This window comes from Theropithecus gelada, chromosome 19, assembly GCF_003255815.1.
Source record: "Theropithecus gelada isolate Dixy chromosome 19, Tgel_1.0, whole genome shotgun sequence".
In the NCBI taxonomy this organism is placed as follows: domain Eukaryota; kingdom Metazoa; phylum Chordata; class Mammalia; order Primates; family Cercopithecidae; genus Theropithecus; species Theropithecus gelada.
Genome location: NC_037687.1, coordinates 22,185,737 through 22,204,110, shown reverse-complemented (window position 1 = coordinate 22,204,110; position 18,374 = coordinate 22,185,737). Strand labels below are relative to the sequence as shown.

General features: G+C 50.5%; 1 protein-coding gene across 3 annotated transcripts in view; it reads right to left on the bottom strand.

Moving 5' to 3' along the window:
* The window catches only part of CLPTM1 (CLPTM1, transmembrane protein), a 39,280-nt gene that overhangs the window by 16,210 nt on the left and 4,696 nt on the right, over positions 1-18,374 (bottom strand). For all 3 annotated transcript variants that reach the window (XM_025366803.1, XM_025366802.1, XM_025366801.1), the window contains exons 2-5: positions 15,044-15,156; positions 5,448-5,571; positions 4,064-4,222; positions 1,203-1,320 (exon numbers count right to left, since the gene is read on the bottom strand). In XM_025366803.1, coding sequence (XP_025222588.1) covers positions 1,203-1,320; positions 4,064-4,222; positions 5,448-5,450 — 280 coding nt within the window. In that variant the 5' untranslated portion in view covers positions 5,451-5,571; positions 15,044-15,156. The remainder of the gene's footprint in view (positions 1-1,202; positions 1,321-4,063; positions 4,223-5,447; positions 5,572-15,043; positions 15,157-18,374) is intronic.

Genomic DNA, 18,374 nt, shown 5'->3' with positions numbered 1-18,374 from the left:
GCAGTGGCCGGATCTCAGCTCACTGCAAGCTCCTCCTCTCGGGTTCACGCCATTCTCCTGCCTCAGCCTCCCGAGTAGCTGGGACTACAGGCACCCGCCACTTCGCCCGGCTAGTTTTTTGTATTTTTTAGTAGAGACGGGGTTTCACCGTATTAGCCAGGATGGTCTCGATCTCCTGACCTCGTGATCCGCCCGTCTCGGCCTCCCAAAGTGCTGGGATTACAGGCTTGAGCCACCATGCCCGGCCGGCTATCTTCTTTTTTGTTTATGAGACCGAGTTTCGCTCTTGTTGCCCAGGCTGGAATGCAATAGCGCAATCACAGCTCACCACAACCTCTACCTCCCGGGTTCAAGCGATTCTCCTGCCCCAGTTTCCCGAGTAGCTGGGATTACAGGCATGCACCACCACTCCTGGCTAATTTTGTATTTTTAGTAGAGACCGGGTTCCTCCATGTTGGTCAGGCTGGTCTCGAATCCCTGACCTCAGGTGATCCGCCTGCCTCAGCCTCCCAAAGTGCTGGGATTACAGGAGTGAGCCACTGTGCCCGGCCTCTATCTATCTTTTTGAGAGGTTCTCAGTCTGTCACCTAGGCTGGAGTGCAGTGGTGTGATCCTGGCTCACTGCAACCTCCACCTCCTGGGCTCAAGCGATCCTCCCACCTCAGCCTCCTGAGCAGCTGGGACTACAGGCACAGGCCCAGCTAATTTTTGTATCTTTTGGTAGAGACAGGGTTTCGCCATGTTTCCCAGGCTGGTCTCAAACTCCTGGGCTAAAACAATCCTGCCCACCTCATCTCCCAAAGTGCTAGGATTACAGGCGTGAACCACTGCACCCAGCCCACAAATTATTTTTGAGTGTCTATTTCTATCAGGCCCCTACTGTGCACAAGTCAACCCTGGCCCTTCCCCCTTGGTGAAGGACGTCTCCTCCTCTCCAAGAGTCCCCGTCTCCAGCTGCTTTTTCTGGCCAATTCCTCTCTGATCCCTGAGCCCTTCCTCCGTAGGTCTCCCTCCTTAGTGTCTACAGGGCTCATTAAGGCTGGGTGGGGCTTGAGCCTGCCCTGCCAATCCCATCCTCTTTGAGTGCAGGCTTCCTGCCTGCCCTCCTGGACCTGGGATTCATTGTCTGCCACACCAGCCTGGGGGCTCCCAGGATGCTGGCCCCCTGGACAGTGGGTCCTGGCTGCAGGGGAGTGACTTACTCCGGGACATGTGGACTGTGGCAAGGCGGCGGTACAGTGCCTTCTGCCGGGGGTCTGGGTGGAAGCCACTCTTGGTGAAGTAAACGTGGATGTAGATGGAGCCGTTCTGCTGGACGCTCTGCAAAAGCGGGAAGGTCAGGTGGGCAGGCTGGGCAACTGGGGTGAAGGAAACGTTAAAGCCCTGCCTGGCACCCGTCCCCAGCAGTTTCCTCCCCGTCAATTCTCTGGCCATTTACTGAGTACTCAGGGTGAGGCATGTAGTTGGGTGGCAGTAAATGGGGGGAAATGCTGGAGTCAGACTCAGACGCCCACTCTACCCGCCATGGCCGTGTGAGCTCAGCTTCTCTCTAAGCCTCAGGGCCCCACCTAGAGGATGCGAGGTCCCCACAGCACTGACCTGAGGGTACTACTGCAGGGACTACCTGGAGCACTGGCACATAGCTCAGTCAACAAGCTCTCATTAAGCTCACTCAACAGGAAGAAGCAGCTGACCGACATGGAGCTCCTACTACGGGCCAGACCTTGCCCTGGGCACTTCAGACAACAGCTCCCTAATCTAATGAGTTAACACACATGTAACATGTCAACCGTATGCAATGGGTCATGTTACCACCCCATTTTGTAGATGAGGCAAACGGGGCTCATGCCAAGAGGTCATACAGTGTGTGGCAAGTATGCAGATGGAAACCCAGTCTGTGGGCTCCTGGGTGCTACTCCCTGCTACCTCCAGCTGGCCCCTCTCTGCCCAAGTCTTCCTCATTATCTCATCAAGTCTCCTTGCCTCCCAGGGAAGGGGGACTATTCTGACTTGATACAGATGAGGAAACTGAGGCTTCGAGAAGGGAGGCAAGTTGTCCAGGGGCACTGAGTGGAGACAAAGGCAAGCACTGAACCTCTCTGATCTTTGAGCAGAGCTCGGATTCACTTGGTCCCATTGTGTTCTCCTCACTCTCCTGTCTTTTTTAGAGATGGGGTCTTGCTGTGTTGCCCAGGCTGGAGTGCACTGGCTATTTGCAGTTGTGATCGTGGCACACTACAGTTCTACACTCCTGGGCTCTAGCCGTTCTGCCACCTCAGCCTCCTGAGTAGCTGTGCTTACAGGCACGTGCCACTGTGCCCAGCATTCCCGCCTTTTAAGTCCACTCAGACCCCACCTTGAAGCTTCAACTTAGATCCAAGCCCTTGGAAGCAGATCCCCCTGCTGGGCCTGCCAGGCCCTGGTCCTTCCTTGGATCTTGGGGCAAGGCCTGGGGGCTGGGCTTGAGGTCTCTGTGGGAGCCACCTCTCAGTGCAGGTCAGAAAGTCCAGCTGGGTGGGGTGGTTCATGCCTGTAATCCCAGCACTTTGGGAGGCTGAGGTGAGAGGATCACTTGAGCTCAGGAGTTTGAGACCAGCCTGGGCAACATGTTGAGACCCCATTTCTACGAAAAACACAAAAAATTAGCTGGGCATGGTGGTGCATGCCTGTTGTCCCAGCTACTTGGGAGGCTGAGGTGAAAGGATGGCTTGAGCCCATGAGGTTGAGGCTGCAGTGAACTATAACTGTGCCACTGCACTCTAGCCTAGGCAACAGAGCAAGACCCCATCTCAAAAAGAAAAGAATGATGGCTGGGCATGGTGTCTCACACCTGTAATCCCAGCACTTTGGGAGGCTGAGGCAGGCAGATCACTTGAGGTCAGGAGTTCAAGACCAGCCTGGCCAACATAGTGAAACCCTGTCTCTACTAAAAAAATACAAAAATTAGCTGGGTGTGATCATGTGTGCCTATAATCCCAGCTACTCAGGAGGCTGACACGAGAACCACTTGAACCTAGGAGGTGGAAGCTGCAGTGAGCCAAGGTCGCGCCACTGCACTCCAGACTGGGTAACAGAGCGAGACGCTGTCTCAAAAAAAAAAAAAAAAAAAAAAAAAAAGACTGTGTTCACATTCTGCTTCTAGCCACCCAGACAGAAATAGAACAGAAATATGCCCTTCACCCCAAAACTGAGAAGGCCTGCTGGGGAGAAAGGAATGAGGGCAGCTGTCTTGGACTCAGCCAAAGAAGGCCCCAAAGAGATGTCCCTTTCACTTGGTTCAGTACTTGTTGATTCTGTCCCCAGCCCCACATTGGGCAGTGCTGGGGATATGGAAGTGATCTAGGCAGCCCAGCCTTATTATCACAAGGCTCACAGTCCCATGCAGGAGTCCCAGTGAGGCCCCAGAGTGGGCTGGGATGGGGAAGTCCAGCAGGTGTGACAACCCAGAGAGGGTGCTTAACCAAGTCTGAGTGCTCTGTGGGTCAGGGAGGGCTTCCAGGAGGAGGCAGGATTTAAGCCTAGGGCTGCAAGAGTCCACAGCCATAGAGCCTGAGTCTGAATCTCTCATGCAATGTGGTCTTGGGTAAATGACCTTCCCTCTCTATGTCTCAGTTTCCTCATATGTCAAATGAGAATAACAGTTCCTGCTTCAGAGGGTTTCTGGTAGGTTTCCATGAGTCAGCCTAGCTTAGTACCCTGCACTTAGCTCAATCAACATTAACTAATGTTATTTTGAAATGGGGCTGCCTGATAAACTGGTGATAGGCAAACATCCCCAAGGACAATTACTAATCTTTCACCGGTTTCAAGTCAAGGACTGCACAACCTTAGAGGTAGCCAGCAGGGTCCCAGGCCAATTCCACCCATATTTACCTTTTTCATAGGGGAAAGTGAAGCCCAGAGACCTCAGGGACCAGCCTGTGGTCACAGAGCATGTGAGCCCAAGGAAGGGCCAAGCCTGGAGCCCAAACTCCACACTGTCTCAGCAAGGAGCGGACTGGAGGAAAGGTCCTTCAGTGCCAGTCAAGCAGCCATGGGGCCAGAAACCAAGAGCTGCCCCCACCTGTGGGATGTCAAGCTCAGCAAAGTGCTCATAGCAGCCGTCTGAGTTCTCGCCGCTAGTCCAGTCGCCATACACAAGATCGTGCTGCTCCCAGAAGAGTGCCGACGTGGCGTTGAAGTCTGTAAAGTGCTCGTGCTCTGAGATGTACACATGCAGGTTCTGTTGGGACAGAAGGCGACAGAGCTCAGGCCCGCTCGAGAGCCTTTGCAGGCTGGCTAAAGAGTAGATGAAGAGCTATGGCAGCAGTCAGCACACGTAGAGGAACAGTAATTACAGAGGGCAGGGGAGAGAAGAGAGGAAGAGCAGCAGAGAGAACATATTTTCTCTTTTCTCATACCACCATGTCTGTCCTGGTCTGAGCCTGTGAAGTCAACAAACAAAGAACACTTGGAGACTGGCCAGTCTGCCAATTAGAATTTAGGGGTAGGAAGGGGCAGAAGCTCCCTGAATGATCTCCTGCCCTAGTGGCTGCTGGGCCTTCCTGGTCAGAGCTCTGCAGGCTATGGACAAAGCAGTCCAGAGCTACAAAAGCACTGTCAGCCGCCGGGCGTGGTGGTCCACGCCTGTAATCCCAGCATGTTTGGAGGCTGAGGCAGGTAGATCACTTAAGGTCAGGAGTTCGAGACCAGCCTGCCTAAAAAGGTGAAACCCCATCTCTACTAAAAATACAAAAAATTAGTGGTGGCACATGTCTGTAATCCCAGCTACTCGGGAGGCTGAGATAGGAGGATCACTGGAGCCCAGGAGGAGGAGGTTGCAGTGAGCTAAGATTATGCCATCGCACTCTAGCCTGGGTGACAGAATGAGACTTCAACTAAAAAAAAAAAAACACAACAAAACCATTGTGACCCAACAAGAACTTCCTCCTTTCTCAAGCCCCCATGGCCATGTTTGCTCAGAAAAGCCTAGACTGACAGGTCTAAACACTTTTGCTCTGGACGCTCCTGAAGCCCTGCCCTGCCCATGCCCAAGCCCACTGTGGAAGTGCAGGTCTCCTCTCCTTCTGTGCCTACCTCCCACCAGCCTCTGCTGGCTCCCTGCCCTCCCCACCTCTCACACTACCTCCCTTGCACATATCCCGCTGCAACCTTAGAAGGCTGAATATATTTTGAAATATAACATCCAAAGACCCTGGTTAGATATTTTAACCAAATGAATTTGCTTTTTCTTTTGGGTGACACAGGCTTCATGTGCTGGGGATGGACCCAGGTGACACAGGTCTCATGTACTGGGGATGGGCCTAGAGTTCCTCAACCCTGGACCTGTTTTCCTAGACCTGCCAGGGGGCAGGGACCTGGTCTGTCCCAACTGCTGACATCACTCCTCCACATTCCACCCCTCCTTGCCCCATCATCTTCAAGTCTGCCCTACCGCCGGCAATTACCATTAAAGTGTCTTTGGGGAACAGGTTGCGGCTGGCGACGCGTGGGGCTCCTCCGGGGCCCGTCTGGTCCTGAGGGGCCGGCCCTCGGCGGAACCAGCTGCTGATGGCCCAGATGATGAAGATCCTGAGGAGAGAAGCAGCAAGGTGGTGAGTCCCCAAGCCTTGGCTCTCCGCAACAGACCCGCTTGACTTCCTTCTGACTTGGCACATGCTAGCACCTGACCTGGGGCTAGTGACCAAGTCAGGGAGGCCCTGAGAAGGTAGTCACAGGGCTGGCAAGAAGACAAGATGTCCCCAAAGACCACATCTGGGGAGGGAGCCCAGATGCCACCGTTTGCCAGTGCAGGGGGGGCTGGCACTGCCCTGGTCTGCATGCAGACCCTTGACTCTAAGTCCTCCAGGAGCTCCTGGTGACCACAGGGCTGCAGGGGCTGACTCTTGAAACCTCAGTCTCGGAAACCTGCCATCCAGCATCCCTTGGGACCCCCCAGAGAGGATACTAAGACTCTGGAACCCCTTCAGTGTGCAGATGGGTGAATTAAAAGAAAAACGAAATAAAGAAAACATAATAATAAACATGACCTTTCTGAAAGAAAGAATCTGGAATCCCAGCACTTCAAAAGCATAGAACTGGGGATGGTTAATGGCTACAAAAAATAGAATGAACGAGATCTAGTATTTGGTAGCAAAACAGGGCAACTATAGTCAATAGTAATTTAATTACACATTTTAAAATAACTTAAAAAGTATAGAGGCTGGGCATGGTGGCTCACGCCTGTAATCCCAGCATTTTGGGAGGCCAAAGCGGGCAAATTGCGAGGTCAGAGATCGAGATCATCATGGCCAACATAGTGAAATCCCGTCTCTACTAAAAATACAAAAATTAGCTGGTCCTGGTGGCATGCGCCTGTAGTCCCAGCTACCTGGGAGGCTGAGGCAGGAGAATCACTTGAACCTGGGAGGCAGAGGTTGCAATGAGCCCGAAGGCACAGAAGCTTAGAAAGAGCAACATTTCTGAACTTCAGCGGAATTTCTGGAGAAGCAGATAGTAAGCGATAGGTTAGTTCCAATTTTAGTAACAGTGGGCTAAATTATTCAGACCAACCCTCTCATTGGAAAGAATTGAAAAAGCTTGAAAAAATTAATACACTACGAAGACATCAATGTATTTTATATTTATAATTATACATATTGATAGGATGAGAATATATGCTGCTCACGTATTCTCATATTTGTTCTCATGCATATAATTTTTATCAAGTTTACATATGAATATATACAAATAGCTCTGAAGAATGGACAAGACTGTAGGCTACCAAACCTTCAGGCAAAGACTGAAGGGAAAGTAGGAATCCTAAAGTAGTAAAGGATGGGCCGTGCGCGGTGGCTCATGCCTGTAATCCCAGCACTTTGGGAGGCAGAGGCGGGTGGATCACCTAAGGTCGGGAGTTCGAGACCAGCCTGGCCAACATGGTGAAACCCCGTGTCTACTAAGAATACAAAAATTGGCCGGGCGCGGTGGCTCAAGCCTGTAATCCCAGCACTTTGGGAGGCCGAGACGGGTGGATCACGAGGTCAGGAGATCGAGACCATCCTGGCTAACATGGTGAAACCCCGTCTCTACTAAAAAATAACAAAAAACTAGCCGGGCGATGTGGCGGACGCCTGTAGTCCCAGCTACTCGGGAGGCTGAGGCAGGAGAATGGCGTGAACCCGGGAGGCGGAGCTTGCAGTGAGCTGAGATCCGGCCACTGCACTCCAGCCTGGGCGACAGAGCAAGACTCCGTCGCAAAAAAAAAAAAAAAAAAAAAAAAAAAAAAAGAATACAAAAATTAGCCAGGAGTGGTGGCAGGCGCCTGTAAATCCCAGCTACTCAGGAGGTTGGGGCAGGAGAATCGCTTGACCCCAGGAGAAGGAGGCTGCAGTGAACCGAGATTGTACCATCGCACTCCAGCATGAGCGACAAGAGCAAAAAGTCCGTCTCAAAAAAAAAAAAAAAAAAAAAAAGAAGTAAAGGATCCTGGATTTGCAGGTCTAGGGAAAAAAAATAATAAGTAAAGGAGCCCTATAAGCTTCTTCATGTGTCTGAGGACATCTGCTAGGTGTTTTGATAGGTGACAAAAATGCTGGTCTAGGCTGGGTGCGGTGGCTCGCACCTGTAACCCCAGCATGCTGGGAGGCAGAGGTAGGTGGATCGCTTGAGCCCAGGAGTTTAAGACCAGCTTGGGCAACATGGTTTCTACAAAAAACACAAAAATTAGCCAGGCATGGCAGCGCGCACCATGCCTATAGTCCCAGCTACTCAGGAGGCTGAGGTGGGAAAATCACCTGAGTCCAGGAGGTTGAGGCTACAGTGAACCATGATCGTGTCACTGCACTCTGGTCTGGGTGACAAAGCGAGACCCTGTCTCAAAAAAAAAGAAATGCTAGCCCAGGGCACATATGACGTATGAGGTAACCAGAAACCTACCCTACAGGAAACTAAGACCCTGCAAGCCGCAAGGCTCCACCCCTAGGAAGGAGGGAACCAGGCGACCTACTCATTTCCAGGAGTTACACACCAGGTATGCAGGGCCAAGTATGCAAGGCCACTCGTGGGACAAGGAGTCACGCAGGGCAGCTCAAGACCTGAACCTGGTGCAAGGAAACCTGGGACTTGGTAATGTCCCCAGGCAGAAGCAAAGGCAATCCTCTCTGTAGAAAAATATGCTCATCCTAGCCCCGAAATTCCTATAAATAACTTTTCAAGTATAATGATCAGGACACAGACAGAGATAAGCCAGGCACAAAAGCAAACAAGATATTATGAGTGAGAATCAGCACCAACAACAGATACCAAAAACAAAACGAGGCTGGGCGTAGTGGCTCACACCTATAATCCCAGCACTTTGGGAAGCCAACACTTGAGGTCAGGAGTTTGAGACCAGCCTGGCCAACATGGTGAAACCTCATCTCTACTAAAAATACAAAAATTAGCCGGGCGTGGTGGCAGGCACCTATAATCCCAGCTACTCAGGAGGCAGAGGCAGGGGAATCACGTGAACCTGGGAGGCGGAGGTCACAGTGAGCCGAGATCACGCCACTGGATGCCAGTCTGGGTGACAGAGTAAGACTCCATCTCAAAAAAAAAAAAAAAAAAAAGTCCTTAAAGAGAAGGAATATTCCTTATTGATTTCTTCTTCCCTCCTGTTGCCTGGAGTGTGGATGTGATGGCTGGATCTTCAGCAGCTGTCTTGGGCTATGACGATAAAGGGAAAAACCTAGCAATGGTGGAACAAACAGCAAGAAGGAGTCTGGGTCACTGAAGACTGCTGAATCCTAGTCTGCCTCCATCCAGACTGGTATATCAGAGAGAAATTAATCTCTACTGTGTTAATGGAGGTTTCTCAGCTGCATGCAGCCATGTGATTATTAAATGATTCAAGTACTTATTAATTACCAGTATGATAACCATATAGCAGAAGAGGTTACGAGCCCAGCTTACTGTGACCTCAGTGGTCAACTTCAGTGGTTGAAATGGAGATAATAACAGCTCCTACTCTCATAGGGTAGTTTGTAAGCATTACACACATTAAATTACATATATATATGTTTATATAGTGTGTATATACATCTGAAATACACACACACACACGTACCTCAGAATGGAACCTAGACATACCCAATACGTGATTTAGAAGTGTTAGCTATTACTGTTATTTTAATCATAGGAAAAAGGCATACAAAAAACTTTGGAGTGGAAAAACACTATGAGTGAATTCTACTGTGGGTGGAGTGCCTCCCTGCTGAGCCCTGATCGAGGCAGGATCAGGCACAGGGACTTGCCTCTGCCTATAGAAGCCACGAGGCCTTGGGGTCCAGGGTCTCTGGGGCCATGGCCCAGATGAGCCATCTGCTACCTCCCTATGAAGTCCCTGATACGCATGGCTGGGGAAGGCCTGGACCTGGCAATCTCTGGGGTACCAATGCCTCCAGCAGAGGCTCTCATTTTAGTAAACACACCTGGGGAGAGTGTGGAAGCAGTGATGCCTCCAGGCAGCTCTGCCCCTGGCTTAGTGTGTGGCCTGTGGGGGTCCTAACCCCTCTGGGCTTCTAGGTTCCCATGTACAAAACAAGGCCAGGCCTTTTTGGATTCCAAACCCCTAGTCACCTGAAGAACATCTGTGTGTATCCACACGCCCACAGTTCCGTGGACCCTCTCAGAGGGCTCATGGCCACAGCCCCTCATCCATGCGCCCAGGCCTGCAGGAGACTGGACCTTTCTAATGCTTCCTGATACACTTGAGTAAGCAAAGAAAACAGACATTAAATCCTCTCTCCCACCCAAATAGGTATTCTACATTCACAGGTTCAGAACATTTTTAAATATATGAAAAGACGTATAATCAAAACTCTCCCTCCCACCCCGTTCCTTTATATACCCAGTTCCTGCTCCACCTCCCACTCCAGGTAACCACATGTGCTCAAAACCACAAACACCACAGACACCACCCGCTATCTAGAAAGGCTATTCCTGCATAATCAGCTTCAAGCTACAAGGAGTTCATGGGCCCCTGAAAACAAACCCTGAATCCCATTTTAAGAACTGCAGCCAAGACGGTCTCTGAGCGCCCACCCGAACTGATGTTTGATGCTGCCTCGTTCTAAGAAAGGAAATTAGCCTACAGTGTGACTTGTATTAAAAATGTCTCTCTGAAGGAAGCTCCCTATGCACTGACGTGGAAAGATTTCGAAGATATATTGTTAATGAAAAAAATCAAGGAGCAGAACAGTGTGTAAAACAGGCTATCGCTTATGTAAAAACGAAGGGAAAGATAAAAATAATTTTCATGCAGAGCAGCTTGCAGCATGCAAAAAAAAGAAGGTGATATATAAGAAAATCTGAAGTCTTTACGTGGCCATGGGGAGGGGAGATGAAGTGAAGACGATAAGGGACAGGGGACCATGACAGAAGCTTAGGGCACATGGCAGGAATTTTTGAGGCACACATGTCAGTTTTGCAACTTATCAGAGTGGGGAGGTTTCTTTCCTGCACAGTTTCTCAGTGTCCTGTGTGACACTCTTGGAGGACACCAGGCAGGCGGTTCTGCTCTAGTCTAGAATGTGATCAGTGACTACATCAGGGATCATGAGTTTTGTGTTTTTTTGTTTTTTTTTTGAGACGGAGTTTCGTTCTTGTTGCCCAGGCTAGAGTACAATGGCACGATCTCGGCTCACTGCAACCTCCGCCTCCCGGGTTCAGGTGATCCTCCTGCCTCAGCCTCCTGAGTAGCTGGCATTACAAGCACAAGGCACCACGCCCAGTTAATTTTGTATTTTTAGCAGACACTGGTTTCTCCCTGTTGCTCAGGCTGGTCTGGAACTCCCAACCTCAGGTGATCCACGCGCCTTGGCCTCCCAAAGTTCTGGGATTACAGGCATGAGCCACTGCACCCGGCCTCATGAGCTATTTCTTTTAACTGTTTCACTATATATTTCCTAAGGTTTTTGTTTGTTTGAGACACAGTCTCACTCTGTTGCCCAGGCTGGAGTACAGTGGTATGATCATGGCTCATTGCAGCCTTGACCTCCTGGGCTCAAGCGATCCTCCCTCTTCGGCCTCCCTAATACCTGGGACTACAGGTGCGCACCATCACACCCAGCTAAGTTTTTAGTTTTTTAAAGAGATGGGGTCTTGCTGTGTTGCTCAGGCTGATCCTAAGGTTTTTTTTTTTTTTCACGTTGAACAACAAAAGGAATCATGGCCGACATCGTCTGAGTGTGTGCCAGGTCCCGCACCTCTCAGTTGACACGAATTCTCTTGGAATCCTTTTGATGCATCCTGATTGTCAAGATTCCTGTCTGTGAAATGGAAAGTGAGGCTCAAGAAGGGTGATCACCTGACCAGGCCACAGAGTTCAGAGGTGGCAGGGCTGATATGTTAGCAGGGCTGTGCTCTTACACGCTGTCTGACACTACCTGCCCCCCGCCTCCTAATTTTTCTCTATTTTAAACAACTCTTATCTGTGAGCATCTATATATAATCCCATTTAGGGTCAATTACAAAAGTGTGTACTTATGGGATGGTCACCGATACATCACACTTTTTCTTCTTTCTTTTTTTGAGATGGAGTCTCACTCTGTCACCCAGGCTGAAGTGCCTGGCTCACTGCAAGCTCTGCCTCCCGGGTTCAAGTGATTCTCCTGCCTCAGCCTCCCTGGTGGCTGTGACTACAGCAGCCTGCCACCATGCCTGGCTAATTTTTTTTTTTTTTCATAGAGATGGGGTTTCACTATGTTAGCCCATAGGATGGTCTCGATCTCCTAACCTGGTGATCCACCCGCCTTGGCCTCCCAAAGTGCTGGGATTACAGGCGTGAGCCACAGCACTCAGCCCACATTACACTTTTTCATTGCTTTTTTCTTTTCACTCTTCTGTATTGTTTGAACTACTTAATTTGGTAAAGTAAACACACATTAATTATAAGTTAAGGGAAACAAGTAGTAAGATTTTATGGAAGAGAGAAGTAGCTGCCCCCCCCAAAACCACTCTCCTCTTCTTCCTCAGTAATAGAAGTCTTGCTTTCCAGCAGGGTGCTCAGTTTCCCAGATTAAAGACCACATTTCCCAGCCTCCTGTGCAGCTGGCCATGGCCACGTGAAGACATTCTAGCCAAGGGAATGATTGTTTTATTTTCTTTTTCTTTTTTTTGAGACACAGTCTAGCTCTGTCGCCAGGCCTGAGTGCAGTGGTGCAATCTCAGCTCATTCCAACTTCCATCTCCCAGGTTCAAGCAATTCTCCTGCCTCAGCCTCCCAAGTAGCTGGGACTACAGGCATGCGCCACCACACCCAGTTAATTTTTGTATTTTTAGTAGAGATGGGGTTTCATCACGTTGGCCAGGATGGTCTCGATCTCTTGACCTCGTGATCCGCCTGCCTCAGCCTCCCAAAGTGCTGGGATTACAGGCGTGAGTCACTGCGCCCGGCGGGATGATTTGTTTTAAACATCTCTGCTGTGCAATTCCTTCTATCTGATAAGAAGGGGAGCTGACTGCCTAATTGCCCGGTGTGGTCTCTTATTTTGCTAAAATACATCTCCAAAAAGAAAAAAAATAAAAGGAATATCTATTTTGCAGAGGAGTAAACAAAGGCTCAGAGCAAAGAAGGTGGCTGTCACCAGGTCTAGGCAGGAAGGATAGAACCCAGTGCCAAGCATATTTTCCCACTATCTCCCCAGGGCCTCGGAGAGAAGCTGGGCTTTGAAAAAGCAGGCCCTGGGGTTCCACTGCCCAGGAATAGCATGTGAACCCACAGGTAAAAGGGTCACCACCAGGCAGTCACAGAAGGACAAATGCTGATTCCACATACAGGAGCTAACTAGAGTAGTGAAAGAGAGATAGGAAATAGAAAGGTGGCTGCCAGGTGTTGCAAGGAGGAATAAATGGGGAGCTGGTGTCTGACGGGTGTGGAATTTCAGTTTGGGAAGAGGAAATTCTCAGGATGGATAATGGTGATGGGGGCACAACAGTACATTAAGATGTACTTAATGCCACAGGACTATATACTTAAAAATGGTTAAAATGGGCCAAGCGCGGTGGCTCACGCCTATAATCCCAGGACTTTAGGAGGCTAAGGCGGGTGGATCACCTGAGGTCAGGAGGTCAAGACCAGCCTGGCCAACATGGCAAAACCCCATCTCTACTAAAAATACAAAAATTAGCCAGGCATGGTGGCGGATGCCTGTAGTCCCAGCTACTCAGGTGGCTGAGGCAGGAGAATCGCTTGAAACCAGGAGGCAGAGACTGCAGTGAGCCGAGATTACACTATTGCACTCCAGCCTAGGTGACAGAGTGAGATTGTCTCAAAAAAAAAAAAAGGTTAAAATGAAAACATAGGTTAAAATTGTAAATTTGATGTTATGTGCAGATGTGGGCTGAACCATGTCTCCTGAAATTCGTATGTTGAAGTCTTAACCTTCAGCACCACCGTGACTGGATTTAGAGACGGGCTCCCCTAACATTTTTTTGCGATAAGGTCTCACTCTGTTGCCCAGACTGGAGTACAGTGGTGTGATCTCAGCTCACTGCAGCTTCAACTTCCAAGGGTCAGGCCGGGCGCAGTGGCTCGCGCCTGTAATCCCAGCACTTTGGGAGGCCAAGGTGGGTAGATCATGAGGTCAGGAGTTCGAGACCAGCCTGGTCAACATAGTGAAACCCCATTTCTACTAAAAAAAAAAAAAAATTAGCCAGGTGCTGGGTGCAGTGGCTCACGCCTGTAATCCCGACACTTTGGGAGGCCAAGGCGGGTGGATTGCCTGAGGTTGGGAGTTCGAGACCAGCCTGACCAACACGGAGAAACCCCATCTCTACTAAAAATACAGAAATAGCTGGGCATGGTGGCACATGCCTGTAATCCCAGCTGCTTGGGAGGCTGAGGCAGGAGAATCGCTTGAACCCAGGAGGCGGAGGTTGCAGTGAACTGAGATCACGTCACTGCACTCCAGCCTGGGCAACAGAGCAAGACTCCATTACAAAAATAAAAATAAAAAATCTTCCAAGGCTCAAGTGATCCTCCTACCTCAGCCTCTCGAGTAGCTGAGACTACAGGTACGTGTCACCATACCTGGCTTTCTTTTTTTTTTTCTTGAGATGGAGTCTCGCTCTGTACCCAAGCGGGAGTGCAGTGGCGCATACATCCTCTGCCTCCTGGGTTCAAACAATTCTCCTGCCTTAGCCTCCCGAGTAGCTGGGACTACAGGCACGTGCCACCACGCCCAGCTAATTTTTGTATTTTTAGTAGAGACAGGTGTTACCATGTTGGCCAGGATGGTCTCGATCTCTTCACCTCATGATCTGCCCGCCTCGGCCTCCCAAAGTGCTGGGATTATAGGCGTGAGCCACTGCGCCCGGCCAGATTTTTTTATTTTTGGTAGAGACAGGGTCTCACTATGTTGCCCAGGCTAGTCTCAAACTCCTGGGCTCAAGCGATCCTCCCATCCTGGCCTCCCAAAGTGCTGGGATTATGGGGGTGAGTCATTGTGTCCGGCCCAGATAGGGTCTTTTAAAAAGTAAGGTTCAGTGAGGTCATTATGGTGCGCACTAAGCCAGCATGACTAGTGTCCCCATAAGAGGAGCTTAGAACACAGACACACACAGAGGAAAGACCATATGAAGACACAGGGAGAAGATGGCCTTCTACAAGCCAAGGAGAGAAGCCACAGAAGAAACTGCCCCTGCCCACAGCTGGATCCTGGACTTCCAGCCTTCAGAACTGTAAGACAGTCAATTTCCACATTTCAGTTGTTTAAACTACTCAGTCTGTTTTACTTGTTACAAGGGTCCTAGCAAACCACTTCAGTATTTTTTGTGTTTTTATTTTGTTACAAATCAGGTAGCCCCCACCAAACCAGAACAGGTTCAGGGAGACTCCCTACTTCAATATGTTTTACCAGAGTAAAACAAAGGTTTAGAAAATATTCCATCATACAAAAAAAAAAAAAGTATCTCTACCAATACAGTAATGATCACCATCCTCAGCTGATCAGCTGATTTTTCCTTTCTTCCTTACTTTTATTTGAATGTTTTCGGTGAACAAACCCAAGTCCCGTCTGCTCACCTGAACAGCACACCTTTGATGACCTGCCAGGCATTGGGTGCCGGCTGGGCCGGTGGGTTCTGAGGCTGGGTCTCTGCTGGCGGGTCCCTCCCGATGCTGCCATTGCTGGTCACCTGTGAGGGACAGAGGCCAGGGTAAGGAGGGAGAATGGACACGGGGGCTATCTTAGACACCATCACACATGAAGGCCAGACACAGGCTGGGCAAAGAGTGGCTGCTTATCAATAACTGGAGAATGAATCAGTGAAAGCACCTGGGAAGGTAGGGCCCTCTTGTTTTAGGAGAAAAACACTCCCAGAGCACCTCCTCTGCGCTGGGGACCCAGTGGTGACCTAGAGAGTCCTTTGCTGTCCTCCTGGGGTTCAACAGCCCGGTGGGGAGACAGACTCATCTCTAGACAGTGACTGTCCAGAACGGGGCTGGAACGTAGAAGCCCCGAGAGGTACCTGGTCCAGCCTAGAAGTCGGGGCAACTTCCTGGAGAGGGCATTGGAGCTGTGACCTAAAACATAGCAAGCTGGTAGTGCAAAGGAGGAAGTGAGAGAAGCAGCAGGTGCAGAAATAGAAGATTAGAGACATAGTCTGATCCTGATGACTGTCCACTGCTCCCTGGGGCTGGAGCCAGGATGCAAGGAGGTGGCTATTGGCGACAACAACAGAAGGAGTCTCATGGCAGGTGCCAGATTCTTCAAGACTGGGGCTTAGCTGAAAGGGCCTTCCCTGGGCAAACCATTCCTGAGACCCCCTCTGTGCCCAGCCCTGCCCTCCAAGGGCCCCTGGTCCAGCAGGTGAGACAGACACAGAAAAACACAATCAGACTATCAGCCGCTACCATAAGCCACGGCCACAGGACATGTCTGTGACAGCACACAGCACACTAACCCTGAGGCCAAAACTATGACCAGCTCCATCTGGCTGCTGAGCAAAGGGAGGCTCAGAGAGGTGAAGCCACTTGTCTGGTCACTCAGGAAGGACAACCACAGAAGCAGAATGACAGAAGGGAAGGGGGGCGGGCGAGGGAGCCAGGCACGGCTTCCCAGAGGGGGGCTCTTCCCTCAGACACAGAAGGTCACAATCAGAGACTCTCAGAATGCCAGGTTTGGAAGGGGATGTCCTGCTCACCCTTCGTGCACCCTGCTAGCTCCCCAGTCCTGTTCTCATTCACCCCTCCTCCCAGCTGTCCCCTCAGCCGTCAGCCTTCAAGAGGCAGGACCAGGGCTGCCATGGTCATGGTCAGCTCGGGAGCCGCAGCGGCACAGAGTAGGGGTGTCATACACACCTGTGTAGCCATTGCTGCCTGAAGGGCTCACCCTGGACACTCAGGTCACCCAAACCCACTTCCCTCTGAGGCGCCAGTGTCTGGCCTTCCCCTCCACAGCCCCCAGTCCACTCCTCTGCAATGTTTTCTCCATTCACCTCACCCACCAGATAGCAAATGCCCCAGGAGCATGGTCAGAGGGGCCACATTTGTTAAATGTGTCACTTGTCACCTCCTGTCCCCTTCACCAGCAAGAGCTCTGTCCTGTAATCTCCCAAAGTACAGGACAGCACTGTAGGGGCTCCAGGGTCAAACGGGCCTCAGCTATTGTCCTGGTCCCACCGTTCTTGCTGTGACACTTTGGGAACATCACTTCACCTCTCTGACCTGTGGACCAGATTGTGAAAATACTGGTACATTTAAGACAGAAATGTGGGCCCTGCTTGCCCAGAGCTGAGGATCTAGAGGGAAACACACTAGAATGGTAAACAGGATAATTAAAAATGGTACATGAGGCCGGGCGCGGTGGCTGAAGCCTGTAATCCCAGCACTTTGGGAGGCCGAGACGGGCGGATCACGAGGTCAGGAGATCGAGACCATTCTGGCTAACATGGTGAAACCCCGTCTCTACTAAAAAATACAAAAAACTAGCCGGGCGAGGTGGTGGGCGCCTGTAGTCCCAGCTACTCAGGACGCTGAGGCAGGAGAATGGTGTGAACCCGGGAGGCGGAGCTTGCAGTGAGCTGAGATCGCGTCACTGCACTCCAGCCTGGGTGACAGAGCGAGACTCCGTCTAAAAAAAAAAAAAATGGTACATGGAAAACAAGCAGGGGGTAGTGACAGCAACTGAGTTGGGGACAGGGATCCACTTTGGAGTGGGTGGTCAGAGAGGTCTCCCTGAGGCGCTCCCTTTGGCGTCTGGGTCATTGGGTGAGACCCTTGGGCTGAGACAGAGGAAGCCACATTCTGATGAGAACTATGGAGCAGGGGTCGGCTGCGGAAGCTAAATCAGACAGGCACAAGGCCTCTCCTCACGGCCAGCCTAGCTCCTGGGAAATTTAGGGGCCCAAGTATGGGTTTCAACGGGTTTGAGCTGATTTGGGGTCAGGAATGGACATTTGATGCCAGGCCAGGATTTGAAGCTATGTCTGGCTGACTCCCAGGTCTCTTCTCTTACCTGTTAGTGATGGGCAATCTGGCTGGGAACCTTCCCACGGAAGGGCAAGTTAAAACCACCATGAGATGTCACTTCACACCTATTAGGATGGCTATCAGCAGAGAGACAGACAATCACAAGTGCTGGCGGGGATGTGGAAAAACAGGAACCCTCATACATTGCTATGAGGAAAGGAAAAGTGCAGCCACTTCGGAAAATATGGCAGTTATTTAACGAGTCATATGTGCACCTACTACACAATCCAGCAAACCCATCCTGAATGGCTACCCAGGAGGCAGAAAATGTGCAGCCAGGCTGGGCGCAGTGGCTCATGCCTATAATCCCAGCACTTCAGGAGGCCAAGGCAGGAAGACTGCTTGAGCCCTGGAGTTCAAGACCAACCTGAGCAACACAGCAAAACCTCATCTCTATAAAAAATACCAAAATTAGCCAGGTGTGGTGGTGCATGACTGTGGTCCCAGCTACTCAGGAGGCTGGGGCGGGAAGATCAATTGAGCCTTGGAGGATGAGGCTACACTGAGCCAGGATCGCACCACTGCACTACAGCCTAGGCGACAGAGCATGACTCTGCCTCAAAAACAAACAATGGTCGGTTGTGGTGGCTCATGCCTATAATCCTAGCACTTTGGGAGGCCAAGGCAGGAGGATCCCTTGAGCCCAGGAGTTGGAGACCAGCCTGGGCAACACAGGGAGACCCTGTCTGTCTTTACTAAAAAAAAAAGAAAAGAAATACTGCCACAGAAAAGCTTGTACATGAACGTTCATAGCAGCATTATTGGCAATAGCCAAAAACTATAAACAACCCAAATATCCTTCGAGGTATGAAAGAATAAACTGTGTCACGTCTGTGGACTGCTACTCAGCAGTGAAAAGGAACAAGTGAGAGCGTGTACTTTA